The 18,546-nt window shown below is 28.6% G+C and overlaps 1 protein-coding gene across 4 annotated transcripts; it reads left to right on the forward strand.

The window, feature by feature from the left end:
* The first annotated feature begins 351 nt into the window (after positions 1–351).
* On the forward strand, positions 352–18,168 carry LOC122718968 (dmX-like protein 2). Of its 4 annotated transcripts, XM_043944423.1 has the most exons (32): positions 352–567; positions 976–1,173; positions 1,267–1,420; positions 1,565–1,645; positions 2,038–2,247; positions 2,343–2,478; positions 2,575–2,772; positions 2,837–3,015; positions 3,087–3,299; positions 3,377–3,530; positions 3,667–8,318; positions 8,488–8,802; positions 8,869–8,970; positions 9,057–9,197; positions 9,283–9,516; positions 9,623–9,760; positions 9,918–10,150; positions 10,226–10,407; positions 10,503–10,869; positions 11,161–11,394; positions 11,475–11,727; positions 11,850–12,051; positions 12,149–12,416; positions 12,496–12,669; positions 12,862–12,960; positions 14,336–14,422; positions 16,529–16,589; positions 16,754–16,962; positions 17,071–17,215; positions 17,328–17,545; positions 17,632–17,715; positions 17,775–18,168. In XM_043944423.1, the coding sequence occupies exons 1-32, from the start codon at positions 481–483 to the stop codon at positions 17,889–17,891; spliced, it is 10,125 nt and encodes a 3,374-aa protein (XP_043800358.1). In that variant the 5' UTR covers positions 352–480; the 3' UTR covers positions 17,892–18,168. The 4 variants fall into 4 exon arrangements, with proteins under 4 accessions (XP_043800358.1, XP_043800360.1, XP_043800359.1 ...); XM_043944425.1 differs by lacking the exon at positions 14,336–14,422; XM_043944424.1 differs by lacking the exon at positions 1,565–1,645.
* The last annotated feature ends 378 nt before the right edge of the window (positions 18,169–18,546 follow it).

Genomic DNA, 18,546 nt, shown 5'->3' on the forward strand with positions numbered 1-18,546 from the left:
ATATGTATATATAATATTTTAAATATATAAAATATAAATATAAAATATAAACATAAAATCTGAAGAAAATGAATAAAGATTCAAATATATATTATATGTTGAATATCTTACTCAAGCATAAAATTTGAAATCTAATAATATAAAATTAATAGAATTAAATATTTTAAATTCTTCTATTGGTACTCTATGATCAGATGACAAATGATATATACATACATATATATATATATATATATATACACATACATATACATACACACAAATACAAATATACTTAAGTGTTGCATCGTATTGAGAAAATCCATTTAAAGATGGCTGCTAATCGAGCAAGATACTGCCGTGTGATGTCACTTTCGGATAGCATTTTGACGTTGTAGCTTACAAAAATTTCTTGAAAACGATTAGCCAAAGTTAACAAAATCAATTTATCCAATAAAAAAATCAATTTAACAAAGGATGATCTAATATTTGATTGAAAAAATGAATTGTCATCAAATATTAAGTGGAGCTTGCAATGCAGGTGATCGGTGCTACGCTGTAGGTTCTGTCGAAGGAATTTCTTTTACTGTAAGTAATTTTTGATTTAATTGACTTTTTTCATTATTGATTCGGTTTTGATATTAACCATTTATTAACATATGTGATTATTATATTTTATTATATTTTATGTTCATATCGTTCAATATATTTCATATTCTAAAAAATTTGTGAAACATTTTCAAATTTTCAAGTTTATATGTAATTAAATTAATATACTTTGTATTAAATTATTATTAATTTGTTGTATAATTTTAATTGTTAATGATTATGAATATAATTATAGAATTTTTATTATTTTCATATAAAATCAAATATTTTTTAATATTTATTTTATATATTTTTATACAAATGATTTTATATGCAATATAATTATCAATATTATTATTAAATATTTATAAACTTTCTTTAATACTATAAAAGAATGAATTATTGCAGGCATATGCAGCTGGTTGTAATATAGTAATTTTGGCCAGTAATTTCGAAAGAGTTCAAATAATACCTGGAGCTGTACATAACTACATAAGAATCAGTTGTTTGGATTGCAGTACTGACACAGGAAAAATAGCTGCAGCTTATGAAAATCAAGTTTGCATTTTTGAGCCTACTCCTCTTATTCATAGTACATGCTCTCATGTATGTATTTTTTATTTTGTCACATTTAATTTTAATAATTATCCTTATATATTTTATTATTTTATATACTAATTTTTTTTATATAACTTATAGCAGTTAGAATATAGATGGGTTCAAACTGGTAGTCTAACAACAGAATCAAATATTAGTTCATTATCATGGAATTTAGAAGGAACAAGATTATTAACTGGTGGAGAACTTTTACAATTGTGGCATCAAAATATAACCCCATTTCAAGAAGAACATAGTAAGCCTTTCTTTTTAATTATATTTAATTTATATTTAATAATTATCAGTAATAAAAGTAATAATCAGTAATTCTTTTAATTTTATTTATTGATTGTATATAATATATTTTTGTGTTTTATCACAATAATAAAATTATGTATAGTGATGAAGATAAGTATATTACGGCCTCAAGAAAGTATTATAACTAGCCATGAAGAAAATACTTCAAATATTCTACAAGACCGTGAGTTTTGTTATTTAGGAAAAGTATATACAGATGTGAAAAATAATGTTTGAATTTAATTTTCATAAGCTTTGATTTTGCAAAATTATTTAACAAATAGCATTATATTTTAAATATATATTCTAAAATTAAAATTTATCACTTTGCTCTTTTATACACAATAATTTAAAAAAAAATTGCTTTTTGCAATCCAGTATGTTCTAAACACTCTAGCTTGATGCTGTTACACCTTCATGCTATAATATAGTAAAAAGCCTTAAAATATTATTTTCCTTATATTCCAATATTTAAAAGAGAAAAAAATTATCTGATATATTTATTTATTTTGTATTTTTTAAAATTAAATAAACATATATAATCATATAAATAAAATAAAATCAATTTTTTTTCAGCTGGTACAGTTACTTTTTCAATTGGAGATGCTGAAAGTCCAGCCCCTGGTGATTCCAATAGTGGAAATGAACCTGGAGCATGGAATTGTGTTTGGAAATGTCGTACAGCTACACCAGTACATCTTATGAGTTTTAGTCCAGATGGTACATTATTCGCAACAACTGGATTTAATGATAGATTAGTAAAAATATGGTTTGAAAACAAACAATGTAAGATTTTTATATGCGTAACAAAAATAAAATACTTTAATTTTATAAATTAACTTAACAATGATTCTAATACAAATATATTTAAAATTATTCAGTGTTTTCTACAAGAAATATAGATCATACAAATGTCACTCAATCTATGGGTAATGACAGTTATAGTTTTGTTTATGTTGCTCATCCTCGTGCAGTAACACATTTATCTTGGCGTAAAACTAGTAAATATATGCCAAAGTATGTAAAAAAAATTTTTACATTAATTTACATTAACTAATTATTGTTTAATTAATTGTTGCAGTTGAATTAATACAGGATTTGATTTTCTTCTAGAGGATCTGTTTCCAATATGCTGGTTACATCTTGTAGAGATAATATTTGTCGAGTATGGGCAGAAACTATACCTCCCGAAGTAGAAGGCTTAGCAAATATGAGTCAATTTGAAGGTTCTGATAGACATGGTCATCATGGAAAACATAGACATCATAACATGCACAAACATCGATTCATGCAACGTCTCAAACATATGAAGTGCGTGAAATATCAAAGTTATATTTATATTTTATTCATAAAATGGGACATATACTTTTTGTAGGACTTGTTTTCATATCCGTCGCCATGCAAAACAGCAACATCAAGCAGGTCATACAGCACCAACTTTACCAACTTTACCATCAACATATTCAGTTCATGATTTCCACAATAATTATCAAGGAACAAGTCACTATCCAGGAATGCATTTTCATTTAGCAGCAAGTATTAATGCCGAAACTGGTATGATGATTATATATAATCATATTATATTAGATTAACAATCATGTCAATAATATTTGTTTCTACTATAGATATACCATTAGTACCAAGCTTAATCACAGGCGATCCTGAAAGAGAACCAAATTTTATTTTACATTGGTTAAACAATAAGGAAATGCATTTTACAATGCAGGCAGAAAGTATTTTACAAGAACTTACTCGTAAAGTGGTAGAAAAAGAAGAAGGATTGCATCAACAAGATGTAGATCATATGGAACATGATTCTGAAGAAGAAGGTTTATCCAGTATGTTTTCCATATTTAATATATATTTTACATTTCACAAAAATATCAAATAATTCAATAATTGCGTATAATTATAGAAAAAGGAGTAAGATTACAACCCATTCAAAAGACGAGTGGTACAATTCGATCGATGAGTCAAGAAGATCATAGTAGCGACGAACATCATACAACTCATACAATTTCATCGCATCATAGTTTACCACATAGTGCACATTCTCACCAAAGCCTCAGGTATAATATTCTATATAAATATCCAAAAATATTTTTTCTATTATGTATGTATTATGTATTTAATTATATTATTATATCAAAACTCATTGATTTACAAGAGAAACTTCCAAATTTCTTTTTTCTCTTTTTCTTACAGCAATACTACATCCATTAATTCAATTGCGACAGATGTAACGGCCTCAATAAATCATGCTCCAGATTCTTTAGATACAAAAATAGAAACCTTATTGCGCGATTGGCATCATAATCCAGATTTACTCTTTTCAATCCATCCAATAGATGGAAGTTTTTTAATTTGGCATATTGAATGGTTAGATGAGTATCATCCAGGATCATTTCGACAAGCACAAATATCATTTTCTACACGAATACCTAATGCATTTCCTCTTGGCGATGCTTCTACAATGAGTCATAGCGTATCAATGTATTCGCACAATACTGGCGGTCCATTATTAAATATACGAGAAGTAGCAAAATCATCCACAAAACCATCAAACGAAACTACTGATATTGCGACACCATTACCGAGTTTAATTGAACAAGATGAAGAACAATCAACATTAACATCAAAAGCAGGCCAGGAACTCTTAAAAAATATTGAAAATTCGTCTGATCCAAATCAAAATATCATAAAAGAAAAAGACGGTCATTTAGAAAGTGGAAAAACAAATCAAGAAACGGTTAATGATTTATTGACTCACCCAAGTCCAATTGTATCTATGGTGTCAAAGCATTCAAATGGAACCTTAAATTTATGGCAATTAACATTTGCTGATAAAACAAAATTTTCACAAGTGTTAAGTATTGGACATGCGTCAAGAGCTTCAGGACATCGATTTCGAGTGAACGATATTACTTGTCATCCAGTATTGCCTTTATTAGTAACAACATCGCATCACAATATACCAGAATCTGGATCTCAATGTCGAAATGCTGATTCAAATGAAAATGTTATTAATAAATCAGATTCTTGTAAAACAACTTTAAAAGATATCTCATCTACTGGTTTCTGTAGTGAATTAATATTATGGCGTGTAGACACAGTTGGACCTTTATCAAAGAGCGGTGGAGTTTCCGAATTAGCACGTATTAATTCCCCTGAAATCTCAGCTTTCTGTAATGTAGCATGGATTCCAACCCTTTTACCAAGTACTACCTTAGGTAATTTATCAAATTCTCCAAGTGCATGTTTCGTTGCTAGTGATGGCGAATGTTTAAGAGTATATCAAGCTGTTATCGATGCTAGAACATTATTGGCAGAAGTATCAATTAGTGAAAGACGAAGTAGAATGATGGATTCTATGGCAAGCCTTTCAACAGACATGTCATCAGATGATGGTGTAAGACAATCAATCCATGATAGGATAAAGATAGTATCTCAACAATCTACAGCTAGACCAGGTTGCGTTATACAATTGGATGCTATTGCTGATGCTACACATGATTGGCAAAATACACAATTTTTACATGTATTTCAAGAACAACTAATTACTGGAGATAGAAATGACGAAAAACAAACAGGAATAGATACATCAATAAATGATTTAGGTTTAATGGAATCTACTTTGGATGCTATGGTTGATTTACAGCAATCTGCAATTTTCGAAGAGCCATTCTACATAGTAGTTTTAGAGAGAACACAACAAGGTACAACAGTACATATGTGGCGTTTAGTGATTGCTTCTCAACCTGAGACTACTGGTTTATCAGAATCGATGATGTATGTTCCGGATTCTCATTTAGTACAAGATGAAGATGAAGAGGGAACACCTGGACGTTATAATCATCCGGAAGGTAAAAGATCTCGAAGGCCAAGTCAATCTCGTCGTGACAGTCAAAGTGAATTGGATATGTTTTTGCAAAGGCGACCTCAAAATAGTCATGTTCTTATTACTACTACAAAAGTATGTACTCAAGAATTACCATTACCAGATAGTGTTGAAGTAATACATGCAGCACCAGCAGCTGGACATTTAAGCAGCTCTTCCATTTATCCTGCTTGTTTTGCACCATATATCGTTGTAACAGCATGTAGCGATAGTACTATACGCTTTTGGAAATGTAAAGTGACAAAAACTCAATCAAACACCAAATTACATTATGAATGGTGCGAATGGGAAATGATACGAAAAGATCAAGAATCAACTATTGACATTACCGGACAACCATTAAATATAAGTGCTGCATATAGTGGACGTATCGCATGTGCGTATAAATATGGAAAATCGTTTACACGTCCTACTAAAAATGATCCCGATTCTCGATACGTAAATCTATGCGTTGCTATATATGAATGCGAAAGTACTGGTGGAAGTGAATGGATTCTAGAAGATACCATCCATTTAAAGAATATACATTTACCGAGAATTCCTGTTGATCAGCATTTGGATTTAAGCTATCTTTATGATAGCAAATTTTTACAAAAGAAACAGAGACTTACTCAAGTTTTACAAACTCTTAGTCACGAGGATGTAAGATCATCGAGAAATGGAGAAAATGGAGAAAGTACGAAACCAAATGCAGGTTTATTGGCTGTTCCATCATTCAGCACGCTTCAATCATTGCGAAAATCGATTATAGAAAATGGTAATACTTGTCCACTTACGCAAAAACATTTAGTTCAATTAGATTGGGTGTCCAAAGAAGATGGTTCTCATATATTGACCGTTGCCGTTGGATCGAAAATTATGCTTTTCACGCCTGTATGTTCAGATCTTGCACAAGCAAATATGAAAGCAATGAAAGAATCACAAAGCAATAACCGACCGATATTACGGAAAGCTTCATCATTGGCACAGCCTCAATTCGTTGACGAAATTCGATGGATGAAATTACGAAAAATTGAGTTAACCACAGCAGATGGCCTACCTCCATTGCCGATGCAAATATCTTGGGTAAGGGATGGCATTTTAGTGGTTGGCATGGATTCGGAGATGCATGTTTACTCACAATGGAAGCCAAATCCGAAAAAAGATTGTTTTCATTCAAATTTACAACATCAAGAATCGGATGAATTTCAAGCTAGTCGAAATTTACGGGATGAGGATCTGCGAACGTTAGCACACGAAACATCACAGAGACGATTAGCAAATGTATCTTCCATGCCTCATCTTTCTCGAGTTAGCAGTATTAATTTAACAATGCTTGACGCTAAAAAGAAACGTGGAATACAAAATGAAAATTTAAGTTTTGACTACATGCCGGATTATGGTTTATTCGAGGCATCGAGAATCGCTTGTCCCGTTTTACCCCAATATCATCCAAAACAATTAATGGAATTGCTAAATTCTGGTAAAATTCGATGGGTAAAAGCTATATTGGCACATCTTGTCCGATGTATAGGAAGTTCTTGTTCTTTAAGAGCTGATGATGAGAATTTAGTGAAACAACGTGGCGGTGGATGGTCGCGTTCTAGAACAATGTCAGTTAGTTACGTAGGTACAACATCACCTCTAGAACCAAGAGGTTCAACTACACAGATACCAGAAGAACTTACATTAGATTATGCAGAGATAACTTCAATATCTCCATTGCCTCTTTGGACTTTATTGATCGCAGACAAAGAAACAAATGTACCGCTTCAACACAAAACTGAAGACAAACAAGATTACAATGAATTATTTGATAGTAATTTGGACGAAGGTGAGTCACTAGATGACATGTTAGAAGAGGATTATGATTGTTCACGACAAAAAGATAGGCGTTCATCAGTGCCGGAAAGACAAGGAATATCTCATTTCGGACCAAGACAAGGAAGATTATTATCACGATTATTAACACATACTCATTTGCCCGGTTTATCAAGTCTTGATCAGATGCATTTGCTTGCTTTAGCTGATACCGTTTCCACTTGTAATGTAGATTTTGCGGAAAGATTTGCAATAGATGCTGCAAAGAATGCAATTGCGAAAGAAAATTTGACTGGTATTCCTGATGGTGAAACAGTCTCAACTGATTCGTTAGACGATTGTGGCCTTCGATTTTTATTGGCCATGAAGCATTACAATTATTTGATTCGTTGTCTCCCATTAGCACAAAGAGCACAGTTTCAAAAACAAGGTATTTCATCGAATAATCTTGTTTGGGCGTTTCATTCCGAATCTGAAGAAGAATTATTAGGTTTAATACCTTCTTATGCAAAAGGACAACCTAAATGGAGCATTTTAAAAGAACTTGGTATAGGTTGGTGGATTAGAAATAACACTATATTGAAAAGATGTGTTGAAAAAATTGCCAAAGCAGCATATCAACAAAAACAAGATCCTCTCGATTCCGCACTTTATTATTTGGCTATGAAAAAGAAAAATCTCGTTTGGGGATTGTTTAGAAATAAACGGGATGAAAGAATGACAACTTTCTTTGCAAATAATTTTACAGAAGATCGTTGGAGAAAAGCTGCTTTGAAAAATGCATTTGCTCTGCTTGGTAAACAAAGATTTGAACATGCTGCAGCATTTTTCTTATTAGCAAATGCACTCAAAGATGCTATCGACGTATGTTTAAATAAATTGAACGATATACAATTAGCAATGGTTATTGCTAGACTTTATGATGATGATACTAATTCTCCGAATTTGAGAAGATTGCTCTATGAAGAAATTTTAGGTTGTGATAAAGATGGACAAAATCAAGATATTAACAAAGTTCATCCAGATCCATTTTTACGTAGTATGGCTCTTTGGATTCTTAAAGATTATGCAGGATCACTGAATACTTTGTTGATAACAAATGTTGGAACTTTACATCCACAGTATAATGATGAATCTGATAAACCAGAAGGTGCAACAGGTAATAAAATATATCTACTAACTTATTTCTTTTTCTTTATTTTATTTTCATTCTTTCTCTTTATCTTTTTTTGTAAAAAATTCAAGTAATTATATAATTGATATATTAATTTTTTTCTAAAAAAATATTCATTATATTTATATTGTTATCATTTATTTTTTTATTTCAGCAAATCCAAATGTTTTCAATTTTTATGTTTATCTTCGAACACATCCATTACTGATCAGACAATATATTGCATCTACTGCTCAAGATAAGAAAAAAGGTCATTCAGTAGTCATATCTGGGTTCAGTTATGGTACAGATATAAAATCACAACCTGACAAACAATTAACTTTAGAAGATAGTATTACACCTTTGGAAAGACAACTGTACTTTACAACAGCACACGCACATTTTAAGGCAGGATGTCCTGCTCTTGCTCTTGAGGTTTTATCTAAGTTACCTAATAAAGTGATGGAGACAAATTGCGAAGATTCTCCTAGTATGTAACTCATATTTTTGCAATTTTTTTGAATACCAAAATTTATGAATACCATGGATTTTTTAGGTCTGTTAAATAGTCCAAGTAAATCGAGAACACAAGATTTCCAAATAGATACTGGAATTATTAGTTGGGATGATAATGCAAAAAAAATCAATGATGGTGGAGGTAAAATTTTTTAATTCTCTATAATTTTTTTCTCATTTAGATAGATAAGAAAAAAAAGTTTATCTAACTTATTTCTAATACTTTAGATTTTGATTGGTCTCAACCTGTGACACGTCAAACCGAGGATGAATTAGTATTAAATTGGGATGATAATGATGAGATTGAAAACGATGACGGTGATAGTCCGCCTTTAAGTATGAAACTAGATAAAAAAGAAACTATTGATGGTAACTAATATAATTTATTTATTTACTTTTTTGATTTATTTTTAACAGAATGATTTAGTGATATTTATATTTCAAACTTTTTCAGATAAACTCATTAAATCATCAGGACAATTAGATATTATGGCACAACAATTAAAATTTGTAGCATGTTTAAAAATTTTAATGGAAGAATTATCAACGTTAGCAACGGGTTTCGAAGTAGATGGAGGTCAACTTCGATACCAACTATATGTATGGCTCGAACGAGAAGTAGATGCTCTTAGACAGCTTTGTAATTATAGCGTCAGTTCGGACGGAGATGCAAACAATGTCTCAGAATGTAAGAAAAAGCTTATTAACTTTTGATAACATATTACATGATTTTTGATAATATTGATTTAATTCATATTTCATATTTTAAAATGATAAAATAATTATATTTTCAGACGAAGGGGGTATGGTGGATGATATACAACCATGTAAGCCTGGTGAACAGCCAACTTTACATGAAATATTGATGGCCGAAAAATTAGATTTCGAAGCTAAGGTACAACGAGCTGCTAAAAGAAAAAAATGGTTAAAAGGTATTCCATCATGTATTTATATATATATATATATATATTCCCAAAACTTAAGTTTTTTTTATCAAAACCTTATATTTAAATATAAGTTAGTTTTAATAAAATCACATGCATGGCTAATATGATATATTATATCATATCATATTGTATGTATTTATAGCAAACGAAACATTATTACGAACATTATTATCCTACTGCTCTTTGCATGGAGCATCTGGTGGTGGTTTAGCATCTGTAAGAATGGAACTTGTTCTTTTATTACAAGAATTACAGCAAGAAAAAACTCAACAACAATTACTCAGCCCTCTTCCATTTCCAACTACTCTTCCTCTTCTAAGTGCTAGTGTAGCATGCAATAAAACTGTTGTGGCAGATCCTGTCAGACATTTGCAAGTTAGTATAATATAATGACAAATTAAAGACAAAAAAAATTTTTCAATAAATCTGATATTAAATTTTTTTTTGCAGTCTCTAGCTCATGATATGTTACAAACATTGGTTGAATTACGTAATCCACCAATGCCTTCAAGAAATACACATTATTGCGAAGTATTTATAATGAGAGATTTAGCGGTGGCTTTAAGTGCTTGTATTTATCAATCACTTTGTGATTCTGATACTTTTGTTACGAAACATCAACAGCCAGATAGGTAAATTTAATAAATCATAAAATTCATAAGAAAATCTTAAAATTATATTTAATCATAAAATCGATTTTATCTTTTGTCTTTTTTCTTTTGTAAAGTTTTCCAGCATTTGCAGAAATAGAAACATTTTCCGGTGGACATTTAGTAGCATCAAATCGATTTCATCGGAGATATTCAACGGATGATGGTGTATGCATTACTACATCTCCTTCTAAATGGCCAGGTGTAACTAATTTGCGAGCATTGTTAGCTCGTGAAAAAGATGAGGATACGCCAAAATTGAATATTCTTCTTTGCGAAGCTTTCGTAGCAACTTATATGAGCTTATTTGTTTATGCATTGTGGAGTTGCGATAGTCATATACTTTATAGACTCGTAGGTCAACATTTTGGTAACAACACTTGGTCCTGTTTATTTGGAGGTGGAGTCAAAAAATTGTTGCGTGTAGCAAGCACAAGTGGTCAGGTATAGTTCCGTTTATTTATTTTTTTCTTTTTTATGCTATATTAATATATTTGTATTTTATATAAATTACACTATTTGTATTTTATATAAATTAAATTCTATATAATTTATCAAATATTATTAATGTTTTTATTATATTTTGTATTTATACGTTTTTAATCATTTGTGTAAATTTCTTTAATTCGTGAATCTTTACATTCTATAGAAACGAAATTAACCAAAAATATTAAAATATAATTTTAAATAATATTAACTCTTTAAATATATATGTACAATCTAAATTTAATTTAGACGAGTGGAGTAGTAGGAGCGATAGAAAGAAGTGATAGTACAAATGAAGCACAAAGTACTGCAGGAACTGTATGGAATACTATGACGTCGTTAACTAAACAACGTGTAAAATTAAATATGAAATTATTGGGACAATTTACTGGTCAACAACCAAATATGAAAGAAGATAAACCCACGTACAGAGAACAATTTGTTTCTCCTCAAATGAGCATGATATCATACTTTTTAATGAAAGTAAGTTATTTAATATAAATAATAGTTATTTCCCAATATTAATTTTAATTTAACAATTGAAATTTTTATCTATTTAATAGCCACAAATAGATAGAGAATATGCAGATGAAATCGATTACGATTCTTCTGATTCCGCAGTGTCAGATTTAGATTCTTCTGAAGACGAGGAAGATGTATTCGACACCAATTCAAAACCAAAGAATAAACCAAAGGACAACATTGAACATATAAATCCAAATTCATACAGTTGGTGTGTCATGAGATTAGCTATAGTCAAAATATTGCAACAACAACTTCAGGAGTTTTTAAATGTTGCTGGTATAGAAATGCAAGGTATTTTATTTTAATATTTGATAGAATCATCAATGAAAAATATTTTATAATAAAAATATTTTATAAAAAAATATTTTATATATTATAAAATTTAATTTATCTTTTTTTTTTCTTTATATTAGAATTACCTGTGAACAGTCCTCTAATTCATGGAACGTTAGCTGTCGTAGCACAATGGCAAGAAACATTGCGTGAAGAATTGGACAACAGAGGGCCACCAATTAATTACATTCCTGGTTGTGCACCAGATCCAACGCCTACCCCGGGAAAGCCAGCGATTCATAAATATCGATCTTTACTTGAAAAAAGCAATACTCCTTTCAAGTAAGATTGTAAATCAAGAAACTTAGAAATCTAATTGGAATCAACAGTTTGAATTGAAACGATGATAATTTATGAATGTTTTATTCTTTATATTTAGTACACGTTTGGCATCAGCGGCTCCTGCTAATCGATTGTGGTGTTATTTAGTTCGACAAGAACCAGTACAAGACATTTTTATTCGAGCTGTATTCGGCAAACGTAGATCTTTATCGTCGATTTTGGAGAACAATCAAACAACAATGGATAATTTGAATCGTGGAACTGTAGATGACAAAGGTAGCGATAGCGGAACTACCAGTTTACCAGAACCTGTTCGAATTATTCACAAAGAACAAGATAGCATTAGTGCCTTTTGCCTAAATCAGGTTTGATCAATATTTATATTCTATTTTATTGAAATGATTTGATTGAATAAAAATTGCTTACCACTCATCAATAATCTAGGTAAATCCAGGTTTAATGGCCTTGGCAACTCCTCGAGAAGTACAAGAAATGAATATATCATTATTACTCGAACTCCCATCCTGGTTAGAAGATGAATGTGAATTCGATATTATAAATTTGAATAAACAACCAGAACCAGAACCAGTACAACCAACTAGTTTCTTAGTTATTCAGGTTAGTTAGTTTAATTATTAAACATATATATATATATATATTTTGATTATGAAAATCATACATAATAATATGAAATATTATTATAATCTTGCAAAAATTTTTGTTCTCTTCTTCATCTTCACCATTTGCTTTTTTTTTCTCTTTTTTTATAATAATATATGTAACATAATTTTAATATGCATGTTATTATAGACAGCAGCAGATAGACCGTTACTCGCTCAAAGTCCTCAAACAAATAGTCCTCAACCTCAATCCGGTATCGCGAGTCAAAGTGGAAGAGGAGCAAGTGTGGTAAGTTTCCTTCAAGATTACAATTAATTATAGAAAATCTAACTCGTATATTTAAATATCTAGCATTGTACAGTCATATGTTTGTCTTCTAAAACATTTTACATGTGCTATATCCCTTGGATTTAACCCAGATATTTCTGATCTATTATTATTCAATGTTTTTTTTTTTTTCATATGTATATATTCATATATTATTAAAATAAGAAAAAAATGAAAAAAACATATTTCAGGAATATTTGGGTTAAAAAAATTATATAATATAAATAACAAGTAGCATAACATTAAATTTGATAAAATTAAACATATGATTTACTTGTTTTTTTATTTACTTTTAATTTTTTTATTTTATTTTATTTTTTTTATTTTTTCATTTATCTGATTCTTATAAAAATGCTTTGCAATTTGTTAAATAATATTTATTAAATAGAAAATTCAAATCTCTAATTGAAAATAAAATTTTACATTTCTTTTTATTTTGTTGCCAAATTGTTAATATTTTCAATGTAGCATATTTTTAGGATTAAAGAAAAATTAACTTATATTTTTCTTAACATTATTTTCTTTATTTCTATATTTATAAATCAATGATTAAATTTATAAATGTGTTTAACAATTATATTATTTATTAATTATGAACGTACATTAAGTTTAAATATTTTAATCTATTCATTTACTTATAAATTTATGTTGTTAATACTTTCTAATAATATTATAAATTGTCATAAAAAGGAGAATAAATTTAATATTATTATATTATTTATATCCTTAACATTATTGACAAATAATATTAACATTTTTAACATTATCAAAGTTATTAATTTGATCTGAATTTTGATCGAGTGTGAATTTTGAGATGTGTAACCCAAATAGATTCAAGTTGTAATTTTAGGCGTCGAAACTATAATGGGTATACATATAAGTAGTTCTTATTCCCTATTCTTTAAAAGATTCAAAGGAAGTTATTGTTGCATGCATATGTAAACAAGTTTGCACACTACAAATCACTTTTTTTAAAAAAACACACGGTTCGAGCACGGTTATTTTGAGGCTTATTTCTTACGAAAAATCATCTATTGTGAAAAAAATTTGAAAGTTAAAATAAGAATTATATAGAAAACAAATAAAATATATAAACTTGAAATTGAATTATTCAAAATTAATTAGAGGAAAATAATAAGAGAAAAATAAGAGATCGTAAGAAGAAAGTCTTGATGGCCGTACATGTGTTGAGTGTCGAGTAGTCGACGCATTGGGTCGCGTCAAAGTAGCACATCTGGTGACGGAAACAATGTTCCTTGTTCAATGCTTGCCTAACATCTAACTTGGTTTGCGTCTGACTGACGTTACTGACCTGGTGGCTCGTTCGTTCGCTCAGATGAAGGGGATGCCTGCTTTCCCTGGCTCCCACGACCTGCGTTTCTGTCAATTTGTTGCCGATAGGAGCAAACACTTATTGCAACCGGTGAGATTAACTTCTAACAGACCCTAGCCTGTATATCCTAGTATCCTTAGAACCAATTTTTAATTCCAATTTCCTCTTTTTTTATTTTTTTTTAATTTTTTATTTTATTTTATTTTATTTTTATTTCATTTTATTCTATTTTGTACTTTATTTTATTTTATTTCGTTTTCTTTATTATTTTTTGTATATATATATATATATATTGTTAATGCTCTATTTCGTAATATCCTAAGCATATATATATATATATTATAAATATTAATAATATATTGACTTTAATATTCTTTTAATATAATTCTTTTATATTATTAACGAAAGTATTAATGGTTTATAGATCTAAGAAAGTAATTAGCAACATAGAATTAAAGTAAAAATTATACATATATGTGAAAAATTTCCTTCATGATACAATTGAGCATTAATTTAATTAATATTTAATGTTGTTACGAAAATACAGTATATTTATTTTTTACTACAATTTTTTCAATTCAAAAATTCTAATTTAGAATATTACATGACAATTGATAAAAAGATAATTTATTCAATGTATGTGATAAAAAAAATTAATCAGTTATTTTCAGATACGTTACATGTATTATTATATCTAATATATCATTAAAAATTAATGAAATTATCGCTTCTAAATTTTACGAATGAGCAACCGTTTAGTGCTATATAAACAAATTGATATGATAGATATGATATATTAATATGTTTCATATATTTTTAATATCGTGTTTTTTTTTTATTAATATTTATTATTATTACTATGGTTGCTATTAAATTTTTACCTTACGTTATTATCATTTTCGTCGTCATCGTCATCGTTGTTATCATCGCCGTGATCGTCGTTATAAGCATTATCATCATCATCATCATTATTACATCATCATCATTATCATCATCATTATCATCATCATTATTTCCATGAACATTATACCATCATCACTATCTTCACCAACACCAACACCACAATCATCGTCATTATCATTATCAATTATTTTACAGTAAATAAAAAAGTTTTCTGTATATTATAACTGCTATACTTTAATTCGATTTTCACTTTATTGAAGTTTAATATTTTGTACATCTTTAAAAAAAGTAAATTTTACTTCTGTAGAATAATGTCGATTATTAATTTATTAATTTTATGTTACCAAAATAATATTGGTAAATTTACTGTAAATAAGTTAAGTTGATCGATAAAAATGTTCAGATTCTCAAATTTTTTTTTCATAACACTGCATGTCTAATGAATGTACAAAAATTTCATTGATAAATCAATGCCCTTTGATTGCCATTGTCTTGAGTGTTGCCTCTAATTATTATGTTATTATGCTTTCCTTCAAATTAATTATTCACTTTGAACAAAAGAATCGAGCATTCTTTTTCGAATTCAAATGGGTTTGCTAGCTTTCGTTTTGCAGAATAGAATTTTTTTCTCTTTTTTTGTTAAAAATAGAAAATTATACAAAAATTATACAGTAAAAAAATAATTGGAAATCTAGTGGACCCAAATACGTATCGAGCCTATTTAGCGAGCCTATCGAGCCTAGATTAGATCAATAGATGAACGCTTTTTAAACAAGCACATTGAAAGGGAAAAAGGTATAGAATAAATAAGGAATATTTTATTAATATTATGTGTAACTCAATACGTTTTATTTCGTTAATTTGTTAATATATCTATCCAAAAAGCTATTGTCTCAAATTTTAATCTCAAATTTTAACTTCCTAATTGGCAACGAAAGAAAACAATATTAAAAAACTTGATAGCATGCGTTTATAAAACATACAACCAGGAATCAGACTAATTAATACTAAGTTATTTAATATTAAGTTTTATACATATAACTTGCATATGTATACGTATTATACATATATATATTAGCATTGAACGCCCCTCTATTTATTTATTTATTTATTTATTTTTTTTTTTTTCATTTTCTAATATATGTGCGCTAAAATTTATAGAGTTACATAGGTTAGTTCTTTTTTTTCTTTTCTAAAAAAATTTGTAACATACGTATTGTTTGTGAATAATTGTTCATTAATAATTATATAATCTCTATGTGCATAACAACATTCAAAATTTTATTTCTACAGATCCTGAAGCATAAAATCGATGGTATAAGAAGAATCTCCTCGCATCCACTTTTACCATTATGTAAGTATATTATCTATAAATTTTAATAAATTAATAATTTCAAACAGAATATAAGTACTCAATATGTAAACAAATATGTAAATAAATTTTTTTAATAAAATTTTAAACAATTAAATTATTATTGATATAGCTGGATGATAATTCTCTAATGTGTAAATGAACAGACTTGACTGGTTCTCAAGATGGTTCAGTATCTCTTTGGGAATGGGGACATCAAACAGCAGTAGCAACTCCTAGACCACCAGGCACTTTTGCCAAAGTAACACGTGTACGTTTCTCACAGCACGGAAATAAGTTTGGTGTTGCAGATTCTGATGGACATTTGAGTTTATTTCAAGTAGCTTGCAGAGAAGGAACTGCACGACCATTTTTCGTAAGAATTTTTATCTTTAATCATAACTTAATTAGTTTTTTATCTTTAGATATATATATTACAAAAATTAGATTAAATGAAAATAATTTGTTCCGTTTCTGTCACCAGAATTATCAATGTCATAGTAAGGTGACGGCCGATTTTGTCTTCCTTGGTGCTTGCAGTTTAATAGCAACTGCCGGTCATGGTTCTGAAGGACGTAATGTTGCTCTTTGGGATACTTTACTTCCACAAAATAAATCTTTAATTCAAGGTGCGTAATTTAAAGTCATTTTATTTACATATTTTTGAAACATACTGATAATTGTTATAAATTTTATATTATGTATATGATGTTTATTTACCTTAATCTTTCTATTTATTAGGTTTCACATGTCATGAACAAGGAGCTAGCTCTTTGATACTTGCACCTCAACATCAGTTATTAATTAGCGGTGGAAAAAAAGGTGATATTAATATATTCGATGTTCGACAACGACAGCAGCGACATCGATTTCAGGCTCATGAATCGGCTATCAAATGTTTAGCTCTTGATCCACATGAAGAATTTTTTGTGAGTGGAGCAGGAGATGGTGATATTAAGGTAACATATAAAATATTTATAACATATATTAATAATAAATGTTAATATTTAGTATATAATAATTCATATTAATTATTTTCCATCAGATATGGGGTTTAACCGTCCATTCTTTGCTTTATTCTTTTCCTGGAGAGCATCCGCGATCTAGTTTCTTTAAAAATATTGGACAAGTAAGTTAATTCAATAATGTATGTTATAATAAATAATAATATTAATAATTTTCTCTTAGGGTGTAACACAATTACACGTCGATTCTGCTGGTCGTTTATTTTCATGTGGTGCAGATGGATCTATGAAAGTTCGTCAGTTACCAGAACGCGATTGCGTCGTACATACTTTATACTAAAGTAACTTAAAAACATAATAACATTCTGTTAGCAAAATATTTTAACATTAAGCCCATTTGCCTATAAAACAATTACTACTAGTATAATTACCAAATATACAATTATATATTTTCCTTGTTAACTTTTTCTTAATCGTTTGAGATTGATTGTTGAATACAATGAAATACTAAACTTTAAATATCAGTATATAACAATATAGAAAAAGAAAAAAAAGAAAAATTATTATACTCATATTATAAATATGAATATATTCAAATTGTTAAGAAGATAAAATAATCACTGAAAATATTTTTTCCGCGTTCAAATGTAAATTTATTTACTATTAAAATATTGTGTTTCTTTTATTGTAAGTAGAATTAAATATTTTTATCTGTATTATGTTTCATCGAATATTATTAAACATATTTATGCGCGTCTAAGTAATTCTCATGTTATATTTTTTTGATTTTCCAACTTGGACATCATATTAATTATTATTCCTTTACATAATGTATATTTCTGTACTATAAAAGTACATAAAGTTAAAAATTAGCAAAAATTAAATAATAAGTATTAAACATATTTATATTATCTTCTTTCTACATTTACAATCTAGTATTATGTAATTGTCTCTCATAAGATACAATTGTTTCCGTATTTATTAGTTCCGTAATT

This window comes from Apis laboriosa, unplaced genomic scaffold (genome assembly GCF_014066325.1).
Source record: "Apis laboriosa isolate Shangri-la unplaced genomic scaffold, ASM1406632v1 scaffold68_cov148, whole genome shotgun sequence".
NCBI classification, from domain to species: Eukaryota; Metazoa; Arthropoda; class Insecta; order Hymenoptera; family Apidae; genus Apis; species Apis laboriosa.